At 51.5% G+C, this 15,033-nt stretch overlaps 1 protein-coding gene across 1 annotated transcript in view; it reads left to right on the top strand.

Moving 5' to 3' along the window:
- Positions 1 to 7,605, top strand: part of MYH9 (myosin heavy chain 9) — a 90,706-nt gene extending 83,101 nt beyond the window's left edge. The window contains exons 33-41 of the mRNA XM_082348979.1: positions 118 to 330; positions 631 to 792; positions 1,880 to 2,008; positions 2,885 to 2,973; positions 3,077 to 3,200; positions 3,499 to 3,707; positions 4,370 to 4,478; positions 4,583 to 4,755; positions 6,050 to 7,605. Of these exons, the coding sequence (XP_082205105.1) occupies positions 118 to 330; positions 631 to 792; positions 1,880 to 2,008; positions 2,885 to 2,973; positions 3,077 to 3,200; positions 3,499 to 3,707; positions 4,370 to 4,478; positions 4,583 to 4,755; positions 6,050 to 6,167 (1,326 nt within the window). The 3' untranslated portion in view covers positions 6,168 to 7,605. The remainder of the gene's footprint in view (positions 1 to 117; positions 331 to 630; positions 793 to 1,879; positions 2,009 to 2,884; positions 2,974 to 3,076; positions 3,201 to 3,498; positions 3,708 to 4,369; positions 4,479 to 4,582; positions 4,756 to 6,049) is intronic.
- The last annotated feature ends 7,428 nt before the right edge of the window (positions 7,606 to 15,033 follow it).

Here is a 15,033-nt window from a genome sequence, read left to right as displayed (position 1 = left end):
GGGGGAGGGGGGGAGATGGCCTCAGGACGCGAAGGGTCAGGGGCTCACGGACACTGAGGCCGGGGACCCTGGGGGCCTCGCGCCCCTCTGCTCCTGACCGGGTCCCCTCGGCGGCAGGTCCACGAGCTGGAGAAGTCCAAGCGGGCCCTGGAGCAGCAGGTGGAGGAGATGAAGACCCAGCTCGAGGAGCTGGAGGACGAGCTGCAGGCCACCGAGGACGCCAAGCTGCGGCTGGAGGTGAACCTGCAGGCCCTGAAGGCCCAGTTCGAGCGGGACCTGCAGGGCCGCGACGAGCAGAGCGAGGAGAAGAAGAAGCAGCTGGTCAGACAGGTGCGGACGGCCCTCCCGCTCCCCTGGGCCGAGGCGGGCAGGGAGCCCTGGGTCCTGGGGCCTCCTTTCTCCTTCCGCTGGGACTGTGGGAGTCCCCTGATTATGCCCTCCACGCCCTCACATCCCAGTCCTCTGCCTGGGGGTCAGTGATCCCCTCTACTAGGGTTTTATGGTCAGGAATCCGCACTGTCCCGGGAGGCCCCGTGGACGCCCCGGGACTGGACCAAGCCCACCTGGGCCGCGAGCTGAGGCAGGGTCTGTGGGTACGTCCGGCCTCCTGAGCCGTCGGCATCTCCCCAGGTGCGGGAGATGGAAGCTGAGCTGGAGGACGAGAGGAAGCAGCGCTCGATGGCCGTGGCCGCTCGGAAGAAGCTGGAGATGGACCTGAAGGACCTGGAGGCCCACATCGACTCGGCCAACAAGAACCGGGACGAAGCCATCAAACAGCTGCGGAAGCTGCAGGTGAGCTCAGGCGGGACCAAACCGGATCCGGCTGCACATGGCAGCGCTGGGCTCAGCACGGGGCTGGGACACTAGTGGGGTGGCCGATGAATGCTGGCAAGTGCCACCTTGCCCTCCCCGAGGAAGGTCTTGGGTGCCTTTAGCTCCATCTCACAGATGGAAACCCAGAAGCTGAGCAGAAACAAACTAGTCAGAAACAAACTTGCAGTGAGATTGTTGTCTTTGAGTGCCTTAAACAAAGAAACAAACAAGTGTACACCTAGAAATGCAATGGCGTTATAGTCACTTAGTGGCAGATTTCTAGAATAAACCAGATGTGACCCATTCCAGCCTTAATGGACGATGGTGGAAGGTTCCAAGCTGATGGTTCAGAGAAGCAGCCCAGAGCACAGAACACGTACTTGGCCTCATCAGTAATGAAAGAATAATAAGTTTAAAAAACCAGCTCTGAGATGCCGCATCATATCCAGCAAACCAGCAACAATAAGAACGAGTGTAAACGCTGGTGTTTGCGAGGTCGTAGGGCATAGGTGCTCTCATTGCTGGTGGCCGCTCTACCTGGTACCACTTGGCCGTGCCCAGCAAGGGTTGTATCCTTTGGCCTGGGGAATCCCAATTTGGGATTTATCTGCAAAAGGAAAAAAAACCACAACTATTTCCCAAGATCTTCGGAGTTAAAATGAATCACCAGTGAACAAAGGACTTATGACCACACCATGTTGCCGGGACTAACCTGGCAGGTGGCCGTTGATCTGGAGCAGTGGGGATGGCGCCAGAGCACGGGATCCAAATCAACAGGAGGTGGTAGAAAGTAAACAAAAACATAGCTGGACTTGTACCCACCCGGGGCCTAACGCTGCCGCAGGTGTGCTTTGTAAATCCTAACAGTCAAAAGCGTGTAAAGATGGTATAGAATAAAGGGAAGCTTTGTCTTTACTCTTTTGCCCTTTTATAGCTATGTTGGTTGAATGTGGCTGCAGGCTGAGACCCAGCCATCGGTCCCCGTTAGCGGGGTGTCCCTGTGCGGGGGGTGGGCACACGGGAGTGGCGGGGATGGTGGCACCAAGCCTCTCCTCCCTGCCCTCAGGCCCAGATGAAGGACTACATGCGGGAGCTGGACGACACCCGCGCCTCCCGCGAGGAGATCCTGGCGCAGGCCAAGGAGAGCGAGAAGAAGCTGAAGAGCATGGAGGCCGAGATGATCCAGCTGCAGGAGGTGGGCCGGACCGGAGCAGGGCGCTCGGGGCCTCCCCCCACCTGCCTGGGCCACCCGGGCAGACCTGGAAGAACGGGCCAAGCTCCAGGAATGGGCTGGGGTGGTTCTTGCTTTCTGAAAGAACACCCCTCAGGGTTTCATGAAGTAGCAGGGCTCCCTGGTGTGATTAAAACGTGTGTGTGAATCACATTGTCACCTCCTGGGCCCGGCTCCCTCATGAAGCGAGGCTTTCGCCGCCGCCTGCTGTGACTTGCTGCCTGGCGAGGAGGGGTCCCTCGCAGAGGCTTACGGCACCGAGTGTCCCCTTGGCGGCCTTGTCCCTCACACGAGGCAGGCTGCGAAAGCGTTCCCCAGGCTCTAGGCGGTCTTCTGCCTTGAGGACGCTGGCTACCAAGCCGCTCCTAGCCGGGCCAGTCATCCAGGGTCGCCTCGTCTGCCCTGCCCAGACCGGCTGTGCCCTCCTGCACACGTGGGTCTCTGGTGAGGCCGCCTCACCCTCCGGGTGAAGCCCTTGCCCCTGCCGGCTTTCAGAGCCCCGCACTCTGGCCTTAACTCACGCCTTTGTCCTGTCGCCCCTGCTTCCTGTCTGCCTGGAAGGTAGAGGGACTGGCATCCCGTCAGGCCAGGATGACTTCCTGTTTATTGCAACATCCCCGGCAGCTGGCTTAGTTTTTAGCACTTAGATATGGGGGCTGTGTAATCATACGGTGCCTAAGCTGGGACTTCAGAGGGGCTCCTGAGAACGGGCTTCATGGAGGAGGCAGGCCTGAGAAGGGGTTTGGGAAGAGGGGGCCAGGGGCTCACAGTACCGGGGACAGAGGAGGGCTGTTGGCTGCGGGCGGCCCCGGCGGGTCACATTCCGGGTTCCCGTGGCAGGACCTGGCGGCTGCCGAACGTGCCAAGCGCCAGGCCCAGCAGGAGCGGGACGAGCTGGCTGACGAGATAGCCAACAGCAGCGGCAAAGGGTGAGCCGGCGTGAGCGCGGCGTGTTCCGCCGGGCGAGGAGCGAGCGGGTGAGGGGTTCCCCGCTCTGGCTCGGCCCCTCTCACTTCTCCCCCCACTCCCCAGTGCCCTGGCGTTGGAGGAGAAGCGGCGCCTGGAGGCCCGCATCGCACAGCTGGAGGAGGAGCTGGAAGAGGAGCAGGGCAACACGGAGCTGGTGAACGACAGGCTGAAGAAGGCAAACCTGCAGGTGAGCGGCCGGGCCTCTCTCCGCACCAGGGCCGCCTCGGTGACGTGGGTGGGCCTCCCCCGTGGCCGAGGCAGAGGCAGCCGCCCCCGGATGCTTAGGGGACAATGTCCTGGTGCCTGCACTGGCTCCTTGGTTCCTCTCTCTCGGGTATTGTGCTGCTTCTGGACCCTTCACGTTGGGCAGCTCCCTCTTCTGGGAAGACCTAGTGATCAGGGGCCCTGCAGGGTCCAGCTGCCCCTCCTCTGCCCCCAGCCGGGATCCCCGCCTTCCTCAAGGTCACCAGCCCTTCTTCCCACAGATCGACCAGATCAACACCGATCTGAACCTGGAGCGCAGTCATGCCCAGAAGAACGAGAACGCGCGGCAGCAGCTGGAGCGCCAGAACAAGGAGCTCAAGGTCAAGCTGCAGGAGATGGAGGGCACTGTCAAGTCCAAGTACAAGGCCTCCATCACTGCCCTCGAGGCCAAGATCGCACAGCTGGAGGAGCAGCTGGACAACGAGACCAAGTGGGTGCCCCTCGCCCGTCACCGGGCACCATCTGCCGGCTCCTCTGTGTGCCCATCCCTGAGACTGTTTCCCCCCATCCTGACGGGGCTCTCATCCCTTTCCCTGGGGCCTTTTGCTGGGGCTTGTGGAGTTTGAATAGGACCCACAGCCCACTTCTAAAGTTGGGGAGCCTGATGACTCTCTGAGGGCTGAATCAGAGAGGTGGGGTTCCCACCCGCCTGGGCAGCCCATCCGTGGGCTCAGCAAGACTGAGACTTCTTTGGGGGTAATGGGGGTCAATCTTCCTTTTTCCTAGCTTTTTTTTTGGCTGCACTGAGCAGCGTGTGCCATCTTAGTTCCCTTGACCAGGGATTGAACCCATGCCCCCTGCACTGGAAGCGCAGAGTCTTTAACTACTGGATCGCCAGGGAAGTCCTCTTTTTCCTAGCTTTATATGTGCTTTCTGAGATGTGTCAGTTCCCTTCCCTGAACCTCAGTTTCCTTATCTGTGAAATGGGGCTAATCCCAGTGCCTTCATAAGAGTGTTCAGTAAAGACGGTCCACCTTAGCATCAGGGGAAGTACCAGTGAGGCCCAGGAATGGGTGGCCTGGCCTGTGGATTTGTCGGCCAGACCCTCCGAAAGAGGGTGCCCCCCTGAGCCTCTGTGTTCATGCCTTTCAGGGAGCGCCAGGCGGCTTGCAAGCAGGTGCGTCGGGCCGAGAAGAAGCTGAAGGATGTGTTGCTGCAGGTGGATGATGAGCGGAGGAACGCCGAGCAGTACAAGGACCAGGTGTGTTGGCGGCGGAGCGGGGCCCTGCCCCTTGGCGGCTGAGGGCGGGGAGGGCCACAGGCATGCGGGGTCGTGACCGGGGCCCCTGCCACGCGTCTCCGCAGGTGGACAAGGCGTCCACCCGCCTGAAGCAGCTCAAGCGGCAGCTGGAGGAGGCCGAGGAAGAGGCCCAGAGGGCTAACGCCTCCCGCCGGAAACTGCAGCGCGAGCTGGAGGATGCCACGGAGACCGCGGATGCCATGAACCGCGAGGTCAGCTCCCTCAAGAACAAGCTCAGGTGAGCCCTGCCGGCCCCACCCGCCCGTTCGCAGGACCCTCTCTCCTTCAAAAAGTTAGTTTGTCCTGAAAAGCAGAATTCGGAAAATGAGGCTCCTATAAACTCGGTCACCTTTCTCAGCTAGATGTCAGTGAGCAAGGCGCTTAATGACGCCGAGAAAGTGCCAGTCAGAGAGCCCTTCCTCGTTCTCCTTGCCTCCTGGGCTGTAGCCCGCCCTTTTTTTTTTTTTTTTTTTTAATTAATTAATTAATTAATTTATGGCTGTGCTGGGTCTTTGTTGCTGCGCACGGGCTTTCTCTAGTTGTGGTGCGCGGGCTTTTCATTGCGGTGGCTTCTCTTGTTGCAGAGCACGGGCTCTAGGCACATGGGCTCAGTAGTTGTGGCACGTGGGCTCAGTAGTTGTGGCGCATGGGCTTAGTTACTCCGTGGCATGTGGGATCTTCCCGGACCAGGGATTGAACCCGTGTCCCCTGCATTGGCAGGTGGATTCTCAACCACTGCGCCACCAGGGAAGTCCTAGCCCAGCCTTTTAAATGAACTCTCCGGGTGATTTATTCCCGTCCTGCCTGAGGAGTCTCTTCCTGTCGCAGCGCTAAACCCAATGAGAACGTTTTCAGGTTTTGTCAACTAGAAGTTGCTCGAGGCAACCCGGCCGGTCCCTGGCACAGCTTTAGGTGCTGGGTGAAGACGGGCATCTTCTGACTCTGAACCAATGGAAAGGGCTGCTTGGCAATTCTCAAAGGAGTGTCACGTTCAGGCAGCATGAAATGGTTGAGGCAGAGGGTCTTTTTGGTCGAGATTCTCACTGCTTACCTCCTTTTCCCAGTGATCATTTTTTTAAAGCATAAAAGCAACAAGAGCAGACAGTCTAGTCAGTGTGTGATATCGATTTTCTTAGCCGGGACCGGAAGGAGATGCCTGTCTTTGTACACTGTACACAGTCATTGTGTGTCTCTTAGTTTCACCTGTTTGGTACTAAGTGTGATCAGGGGGTGGCATTTTGCAGAGGAAGCTTCATCTGCTCTTGTGCCTCCCCCCTTTTAATCAGCCCCCATTACCTGACGGCTTTTTGCTAGTGTTTTGGGTGAAAGTGGGAAGTTTCAGGCCAGCGGGGACAGGAGGGGACAGCCCTCCTGTCCCCGCTGGAGGCTGTGTCCCCGGAGGCCCCCCCCACCCCCGTTGCTTCTCCCCGTGGGATGTCAGGAGCTAGTTTCCCTCTAAAGGTCACTTTGAAACACATGAGCAGTACTGCGGCCACCTGGCCAACCCTGCTGACCGCTGCCTCTGCCCCCAGGCGTGGAGACCTGCCGTTTGTCGTGCCCCGCCGAATGGCCCGGAAAGGTACCGGCGACTGCTCGGACGAGGAGGTGGACGGCAAAGCCGACGGGGCTGAGGCCAAAGCGGCCGAGTAACAACCTCTTCTTCTCCTGCTGCCCGAGACGGACGACAGCACCGACTCCGCTTCCCCTTCCCAGCCCCTGCAGCACCCTTCCTCCCTCCTGGGACTGCTGTGACCGTGACCCCACCTCGTCCCCCCAGGCCAGGGGACCTCAGGCCTCACCTCCCCGCCCATCCCCCCAGGCCTCCTTGAAGGGCGTTCCGGCTTCCTCTGCTGCAGCCCCTCCTGCCCCCCTCCCACCATCCCCCCCGCCCCCCGGAATCTAATACCAAAGAGTCAGGGTCCTGGGCCCTGGCCCAGGAACACAGTGACCAGCAGGATCTCCCCCCTTCCCTTGCCGAAAAGCACAAGATGGTGAGGTGAGGAGGGCAGGCCTCCGGGGATGGGCAAGAGAGTTTTCTACGAATCTATTTTTCTTCAGACTAAGGAGTTTTGCTAGCCCGACGCCCCAGAAGAGTTCTCACCTTCCCCCGCCTCCGCCACCCTCTCCCTTCTTTGCTGTTGGCAATCACACGCGGTGACCTCACACCCTCTGCCCCAGCGGCCCCCCACTCCCGTGGGCTCTGGGTGGTCCGGCATGAGCAGGCCCAGGGGGCCCACCTCTGTGCAGGGCACAGGAAGCTGGCGCGGGGAGGGAGGGGCGTTCCTCCCCACCCCTGCCGGGCGGCGCCACTGTCACCTTCCTGATTCTGAAATGTCTCAAGTGCAATGATGATCCCTTTCCCTCCTTTGCCGAGGGCAGCCCGCCCCTGCTGCAGCAGGGCTTCTGGGCTGAGAAGACAGGGCCCAGGGGCCAAGCTGGAGAGGCCAGCAGTGACCTCTCCCAACACTCTTGGGGACCAAATATATTTAATGGTTAAGGGACTTGTCCCGAGCCTGACAGCCAGAGCAGTGGAAAGGGCCAGGTGATCTCGAACCTACTCCAGGACCGGGGCCCGAGGGTAGTTGACCTGCACCGTTGACTCAGTATAATTCAAGACTCTGCCATCTGCACAGATATTTTTAAAAGAAAACAAAAGTTGTCTTTTCTCCCTCTAACTGTAATAAATGGTAAAATTCCAAGTCTTTATCACTGCCTTTCCTTTGGAACCACGTCTAGAAGAGAGTAGCTTGTCCTACACTGGTCTACACTGGTGGCTGAATTTCCCTGTATTCCTAACTGTTTTGTATATGCTGCATTTAGACTTACTTATGGCAAAGAAGGCATTTTTTTTTTTTTAAGGAAACAAACTCTCAAGAAATCATGAAGATATATAAAAGCTACATATGCCTAAAAAGCTCTGAATTCAGGTCCCAGTTGCTGTCACAAAGGAGTGAACAGAACTCCCACCCCTGCCCTTTTTTTATATAATGAAAGTGCCTTAGCATGGTTGCAGCCGTCACCACTACAGTGAGCTGGTTTACAGATGTTTTCCACTGAGCATCACAATAAAGAGAACCTTGTGCTATGAGCCGTGTGTCTGGGGGTGTCTCTGCGCCGGAGCAGCTGGCCTAGAAGGGACTGTACCTGGGCCACCTGGAAGGGACTGTGTTTTGCTTCTGCAGCAGGCACCTACTTGGTGCAATTTCTGGAAGCTTCCAGGAATGCAGCACGGCTGGGGCACAGGCTCCAGTAGGGAGTGACACTCTGCAGTGACAGCCTGCAGAAAGGCAGGCTGGCCAGATTCAAGGATGCTAAGAGTGTCTCATAAATCTCGGTTCCTTTCAATTACTGAGAACCTACTATGTGATTGACACTGAGCTGGCCTGGGGGATAGAGATACAAGGCCCAGGCGCTAACTTCCAGAAGCTTTCTTAGTCATCAGACGATGCAAAGCCTGCCCTATGGAGATTCATCCCAGGTGCCATAGAAGGGGGGGGAATGAGGGAGTGGGTGCCGAGGCCTGTGGGTACTGGGGCAGGGGCTCTTCACAGGACTGTCAGAGCCTTTGTTCCTTCCTTCTTCATTCTTTGAACAAAGGCTGAGCATAGACCAGGCTCCTTGCCAGGTGCTGGGAGTGCGAGGGCAGGGGAGACGGCTGTCCCTGCAGTTGCAGGCAGGAGGGGAGGCAGGAAAAGGCTCTCCGTAGAGAAGGGGTTTGGTGCCCACTTGATTCAAGGTGTGGACTCGCGGCCGGTCTGCATGTGGGCCCTCGGGGCCACCGTGTGGCTGGCCCGGTTGCTGAGGAGAGCTGCAAGCTCCTAGACAGGGCACCCACCAGGCCTCCAGCAGCCGACCCGGCCAGCCTCCAAGCAGGTGCACTTTCGGGCCCTGGGAAGGGAGCAGCAGGAGGCGATGGGAGAGGCGGGTGGGCGCCGGCGCTGGAGCCTGGGGTGCTGCTTCCTGTCAGCAGGGCCACGCTCCCTTAGAGGCTCTGGGCGGGGGGCCTTCCTCGCCTCTCCCAGCTTGTGGTGGCTTCAGCCTTCCTTGGCTTGTGGCTGCATCACTCCAATCTCTGCCTCTGTCTTTTCGTGGCCTTCTCCCCCAACTCTGTTGTCTCTCTGTGTGTCTCTTATAAGGATGCTAGTTATTGGATTTAGTGCCCACTTAGATAATCATTGTTGATCTCAAGATGTTTAACTTAAGGGATTTTCAAACACCCTTTTCCACATGAGGTCATATTCACAGGTTGCAGACATTAGGTCACAGACATACATTTTTTTTGGGGGGGAGCATCCATTTAACCCACTACAGGACCCGACAAATATCAGTTCTCCCCACCTTAAGGTCCTCTGGCTTGACTGTTCACCTTGTGCAGGGGAAGTACTGGACCAGGTGCCAACCTCTGCCCACCAAGGGGGTGCAGTCCCCAGGGTTGCCTGACCACCCACCGTGCATGAGCATGAGAGCCCAGGGGCTACAGATTCCAAAGTCCCCTGTGGGAGGGAGGGGGCCTTTGCTCCCTCTCCAGCTGCCCACGTGCTCTCTGTGGAGGCTAAAGCTTGCTAATGCCCCTCCTCCTCCCCGCCTCTCTCTCATTACTCTTGGTCATCCCTCCTCACTGCTGGCCCCTGAGGTGGACCGTTCACCCTGGTCCCAGCATGTGCTCACCTCTTCACTTGCGTCCACTGTGCTGTCAACTTTCCCACTGGCCTTGGACTGGTGGCATTAGCGACCTCCTCATCCCTAATTCTGACCAGTTGCTTATTTTTCCAAACAATTCCAAATCTTCCACCCAGACTATGGTTATGAACACAAAAGCTGGCTTCTGCACATGGCTGGCAAGTGTCTGGCACAATGGTTCTGTGCTGAGAACGTTAATCCAATGTGTTCAGTGCCAGGTCACTGCACAGGGCCATCTATAGACAAGTGAAACTAGACTAATCACAAAAGAAGAGGGTAGAACTTATCACCTAGATTCCATCTTATTTTTCCTGGGGACCCCAGTGGGCTTTGCCAGTGACACCACTGTGACTTCTGGTATTGGAAGAGTCAGTTTTAAAAAATTAGTTTATCAGTTAAATCTTGATTACTAATGGAAATGAAATGGCGGGCATATGGATAATTAAAAATCGATGAACTGATGGAAGGGAGACAAGATGGTGAAATAGAACGGCCTTGAGCTCACTTCCCCTCATGAGCACACCAAAAATCACAACTAACTGCTGAACAACTATCAATAAAAAAGACTGGAATCTACCAAAAAAAGATATTATACATCCAAAGACATATAGGAGAAACCACAATGAGACAGTAGAAGGGGTGCACTTGCGATATAATCAAATCCCATCTCACCCGGGTGGGTGACTCACAATCTGGGGAATAATTATATTGCAGAAGTTCTCCCACAGGAGTGAGAGCTCTGAGCCCCATGCCAGGCTCCCCAGTGTAGGGGCCTGTCATTGGGAGGAGGAGCCCCTAGATAGTTTGAAGGCCAGTGGGGCTTGATTGCAGGAGCTCCACAGGACTGAGGGAAACAGTCTCCACTTTTGGAGGGTGCCCACAAGGTCTGGCGTGCACTGGGACTCAGGGCAAAGACAGTGACTCCATAGGAGCCTGGGCCAGACCTACCTGCTGGTCTTGGAGGGTCTCCTGGGGAGGCGGGGGCAGCTGTGGTTCTCTCTGGGGTCATAAAATCTGGTGGTGGACATAGCAGGGAGTGTTCACCTACGTGAACTCTGGCTGGAGGCAGACATCTTGGGTCCTTGGCCCCGAGACCTGGCCTCACACCAGTGCTGGGATGCCTTAGGCCAAACAGCAAACAGGGCAGGAATACAGACCCACCTTGTCTTTAGACGGGCTACCTAAGGAATTCCTGAGCCCACAGCCATCTCTAGACATACCCCTTAATACAGCCCTGCTCACCAGAGGACCAAGACCCAGCTCCACTCACCAGTGGGCAGGCACCGGCCCCTCCCACCAGGAAGCCTGCACAAGGATCTAGACCAGCCTCACCCACCAGGGGGCAGACACCAGAAGCAAGAAACTACAATCCTGCAGCCTGTGGAACTGAGTGCACATACACACTCAGAACCTACCCTAGGACCAGCTGGTTCCTGGCCCTTGGGTGATAAGAGGGGAGTATACTGCTGGGACACAGAGGGCATCCCCTATAGAGGGCCACTTCTCCAAGGTCGAGAAACATAACTCACCCACTACATACATAAAAATACAAACAGAAATTTAAACAAAATGAGACAGCAAAGAAATATGTTCCAGATGAAGGAACAAGATAAAATCCCAGAAGAAGAACTAAGTGACATGGAGATAGGCAATCTACGTGAGGAAGAGTTCAGAGTGATGATCGTAAAGATGATCCAAGAACTTGGGAAAAGAATGGATGAACAAAGCGAGAAGTTACAAGAAATTTTTAGCAAAGAATTAGGAAAGATAAAAAACAACCAAACAGAGTTGAAGAATACAATAACTGAAATGAAAAATATACTAGAAGGAATCAATAGCAGAATAAATGAGGCAAAAGAATGAATCAGTAATCTGGAAGACAGAGTGGTAGAAATCACTGCTGTGGAACAGAATAAAGAAAAAAGAATAAAAAGAAATGAAGACAGTTTAAGAGACCTCTGGGACAATGTCAGATGCACCAACATTTGTATTAGAGGGGTCCCAGAAGGAGAAGAGAGAGAAAGGGCCTCAGAAAATATTTGACAAGATAATAGCTGAAAACTTCCCTAACATGGGAAGAAAACAGTCACCCAAGTTCAGGAAGTGCATAGAGTCCCATACAGGATTAACCCAAGGAGGAACACGCTGAGACGTGTAGTAATCAAACTGACAAAAATGAAAGACAAAGAGAAAATATTAAAAGCAACAAGGGAAAAGCAACAAATAATATACAAGGGAATCCTCATAAGACTATCAGCTGATTTTTCAGCAGAAACTCTGCAGGCCAGATGGGAGTGGCACAATATATTTAAAGTGATGAAAGGGAAAAACCTACAACCAAGAATACTCTTCCTAGCAAGACTCTCGTTTGGATTTGATGGAGAAATAAAAAGCTTTACAGACAAGCAAAAGCTAAAAGAATTCAGCACCAACAAGCCATCTTTACAACAAATGCTAAAGGAACTTTTCTAAGGGAAGAGAAAAGGCCACAACTAGAAACAAGAAAATTATGAATGGAAAAGCTCACCAGTAAAGGCAAACATATATTAAAGGTAGGAAATCATTCACATACAAATATGATATCAAAACCAGTAATCGTGATGGGAGGAGAGTACAAATGCAGGATATTTAAAATGCATTTGGGGCTTCCCTGGTGGCGCAGTGGTTGAGAATCTGCCTGCTAATGCAGGAGACACGGGTTCGAGCCCTGGTCTGGGAGGATCCCACATGCCGCGGAGCAACTGAGCCCGTGAGCCACAATTGCTGAGCCTGCGCGTCTGGAGCCTGTGCTCCGCAGCAAGAGAGGCCACGATAGTGAGAGGCCCACGCACCGCGATGAAGAGTGGCCCCCGCTTGCCACGGGTAGAGAAAGCCCTCGCACAGAAACGAAGACCCGGCACAGCCATAAATAAAATAAATAAATAAATTTTAAAATGCATTTGAAATTAAGAGATCAGCAACTTAAAATGATTTTATGCTATACCAAAACCTCAGGGTAACGACAAACCAAAAATCTATAATAGATATACACACAAAAAAGGAATCCAAACACAACACTAAAGATAGTTATCAAATCATAAGAGAACAAAAGAGGAAAGAGGAAAAGAAAGACCTATAAAAACAAATCCAAAACAATTAACAAAATGTCAATCAGAACATACACATTGATAATTACCTTAAGTGTAAACAGATTAATTGCTCCAACCAATAGACATAGACTGGCTGAATGGATACAAAAACAAGACCCATATATGTGCTGTCTACAAGAGACCTACTTCAGATCTAGAGACACATACAGACTGAAAGTGAGGGGATGGAAAAAGGTATTCCATGCAAATGGAAATCAAAAGAAAGCTGGAGTAGCAATACTTAGACAAAATAGACTTTATTATTATTTTTTAAATTTTATTTATTTATTTACTGGCTGTGTCGGGTTTTAGCTGTGGCACACGGGATCTTCGTTGCAGCATGTGGGATCTTTCGTTGTGGTGCGTGGGCTCTTCGTTGTGGCACACAGGCTTCTCTCTAGTTGTGGCACGCGGGCTTAGTTGCACTGCAGCATGTGGGATCTTAGTTTCTCAACCAGGGATCGAACCCACGTCCCCTGCATTGGAAGGCAGATACTTAACCACTGGACCACCAGGGAAGTCCCAAAATAGACTTTAAAATAAAGACTGTTACAAGAGACAAAGAAGGACACTACATATCATCAAGGGATCAATTCAAGAAGAAGATATAACAATGGTAAATTTATATGCACCCACCCAAGATAGGAGCACCTCAATACGTAAGGCAAATGTTATCAGACATAAAAAGGGACATTGACGGTAATACAGTAATAGTGGGGGACTTTGACACCCCAGTTACACGAATGGACAGATCATCCAGACAGAAAATTAATAAGGAAACACAGGCCTTAAATGACACATTAGACCAGACGGACTTAACTGATATTTATAGAGCATTCCATCTGAAAGCAGCAGAATACACATTCTTTTCAGGTGTTCATGCAACTTTCTCCAGGATAGATCACATGCTGGGTCACAAAGCAAGCCTCGGTAAATTTAAGAAAACTGAAATCATATCAAGCATCTTTTCCAACCACAATGCTGTGATATTAGAAATCAACTACAAGAAATAAACTGTAAAAAACACAAACATCTGGAAGCTAAACAATATGCTACTAAACAACCAATGGATCATTGAGGAAATCAAAGAGGAAATCAAAAAATACCTAGAGACAAATGAAAGTGAAAACACAATGATTCAAAACCTAAGGACACAGCAAAACAGTTCTCAGAGGGAAGTTTATAGCAATACAAATTTACCTCAGGAAATAAGAGAAGTCTCAAATAAATAACCTCACACGTAAAGCAGCTACAGAGAGATGAACAAAGAAAACTCAAAGTTAGTAAAAGGAAAGAAATCATAAAGATCAGAGCAGAAATAAATGAAATAGATACTAAAAAAACAATAGAAAAGTTCAGTGAAACTAAAAGCTGGTTCTTGGAAAAGATAAACAAAATTGATAAACCTTTAGCCAGACTCATCAAGAAAAAAAGGGAGATCAATCAAATCAAATCAAAATCAAATTAATAAAGTCAGAAATGAAAAAGGAGAAGTTACAACCAACACCACAGAAATACAAAGGACCATAAGAGACTACTACAAGCAACTTATATGCCAATAAAATGGACAACCAAGAAGAAATGGACAAATTCTTAGAAAGGTATAATCTCCCAAGACTGAACTGGGAGAAATAGAAAATATGAACAGACCAATTACAAGAACTGAAATTGAATCACTAATTAAAAAATTCCCAACAAACAAAAGTCCAGGGCCAGATGGCTTCACAGGTAAATTCTACCAAACGTTTAGAGGCACCATAACACCTATCCTTCTGAAACTATTCCAAAAAATTGCAGAGGAAGGAACACTTCCAAACTCACTTTATGAGGCTACCATCATCCTGATACCAAAACCAGCCAAAGATAGCACCAAAAAAGAAAATTACAGGTCAATATCACTGATGAACATAGATGCAAAAATCCTAAACAAAAGACTAGCAAACCAAATCCAATGATACATTAGAAGGATCATGCACCATGATCAAGTGGGATTTATCCCAGGCATGCAAGGATTTTTTAATAACTTCAAATCAATCAGTGTGCTATACCACATTAACAAATTGAAGAATAAAAACCATATGATCATCTCAATAGATGCAGGAAAATCTTTTGATAAAATTCAACATCCATTTATGATAAAAACTCTTCAGAAAGTGGGCAAAGAGGGAAGCTACCTCAACGTAATAAAGGCCATATATGACAAACCCACGGCTAACATCATACTCAATGGTAAAAAGCTGAAAGCATTTCCTCTAAGATCCGGTCTTAAATGTAAGACCGATACTAGAAAAGTTCTAGATGAAAACATAGGCAGAACAACTCAGACATAAATTGCAGCAATATTTTTTGGTTCTGTCTCTTAGAGTAAAGGAAATAAAAACAAAAATAAACAAATGGGACATAATTAAACTTAAAAGATTTTGCACAGCAAAGGAAACCATAAATAAAACAAAAAGACAACCTACAGAATGGGAGAAAATATTTGCAAACGATGGGACCAACAAGGGATTAATTTCCAAAATGTACAAGCAGCTAATACAACTCAATATAAAAAAAAACAAACAACACAATCAAAAAATGGGCAGAGGATCTAGACATTTCTCCAAAGAAGAAATACAGATGGCCAACAGGCACATGAAAAGATGCTCAACATCACTAATTATCAGAGAAATCAAAACTACAATGAGGTATCACCTCACACCAGTCAG

The sequence above is a fragment of the Balaenoptera borealis genome, assembly GCF_965194805.1.
Source record: "Balaenoptera borealis genome assembly, chromosome: 13".
Classification (NCBI taxonomy): domain Eukaryota; kingdom Metazoa; phylum Chordata; class Mammalia; order Artiodactyla; family Balaenopteridae; genus Balaenoptera; species Balaenoptera borealis.
Note: the sequence above shows the minus strand (reverse complement) of the source record. Positions and strands in the feature narration are given on the sequence as shown.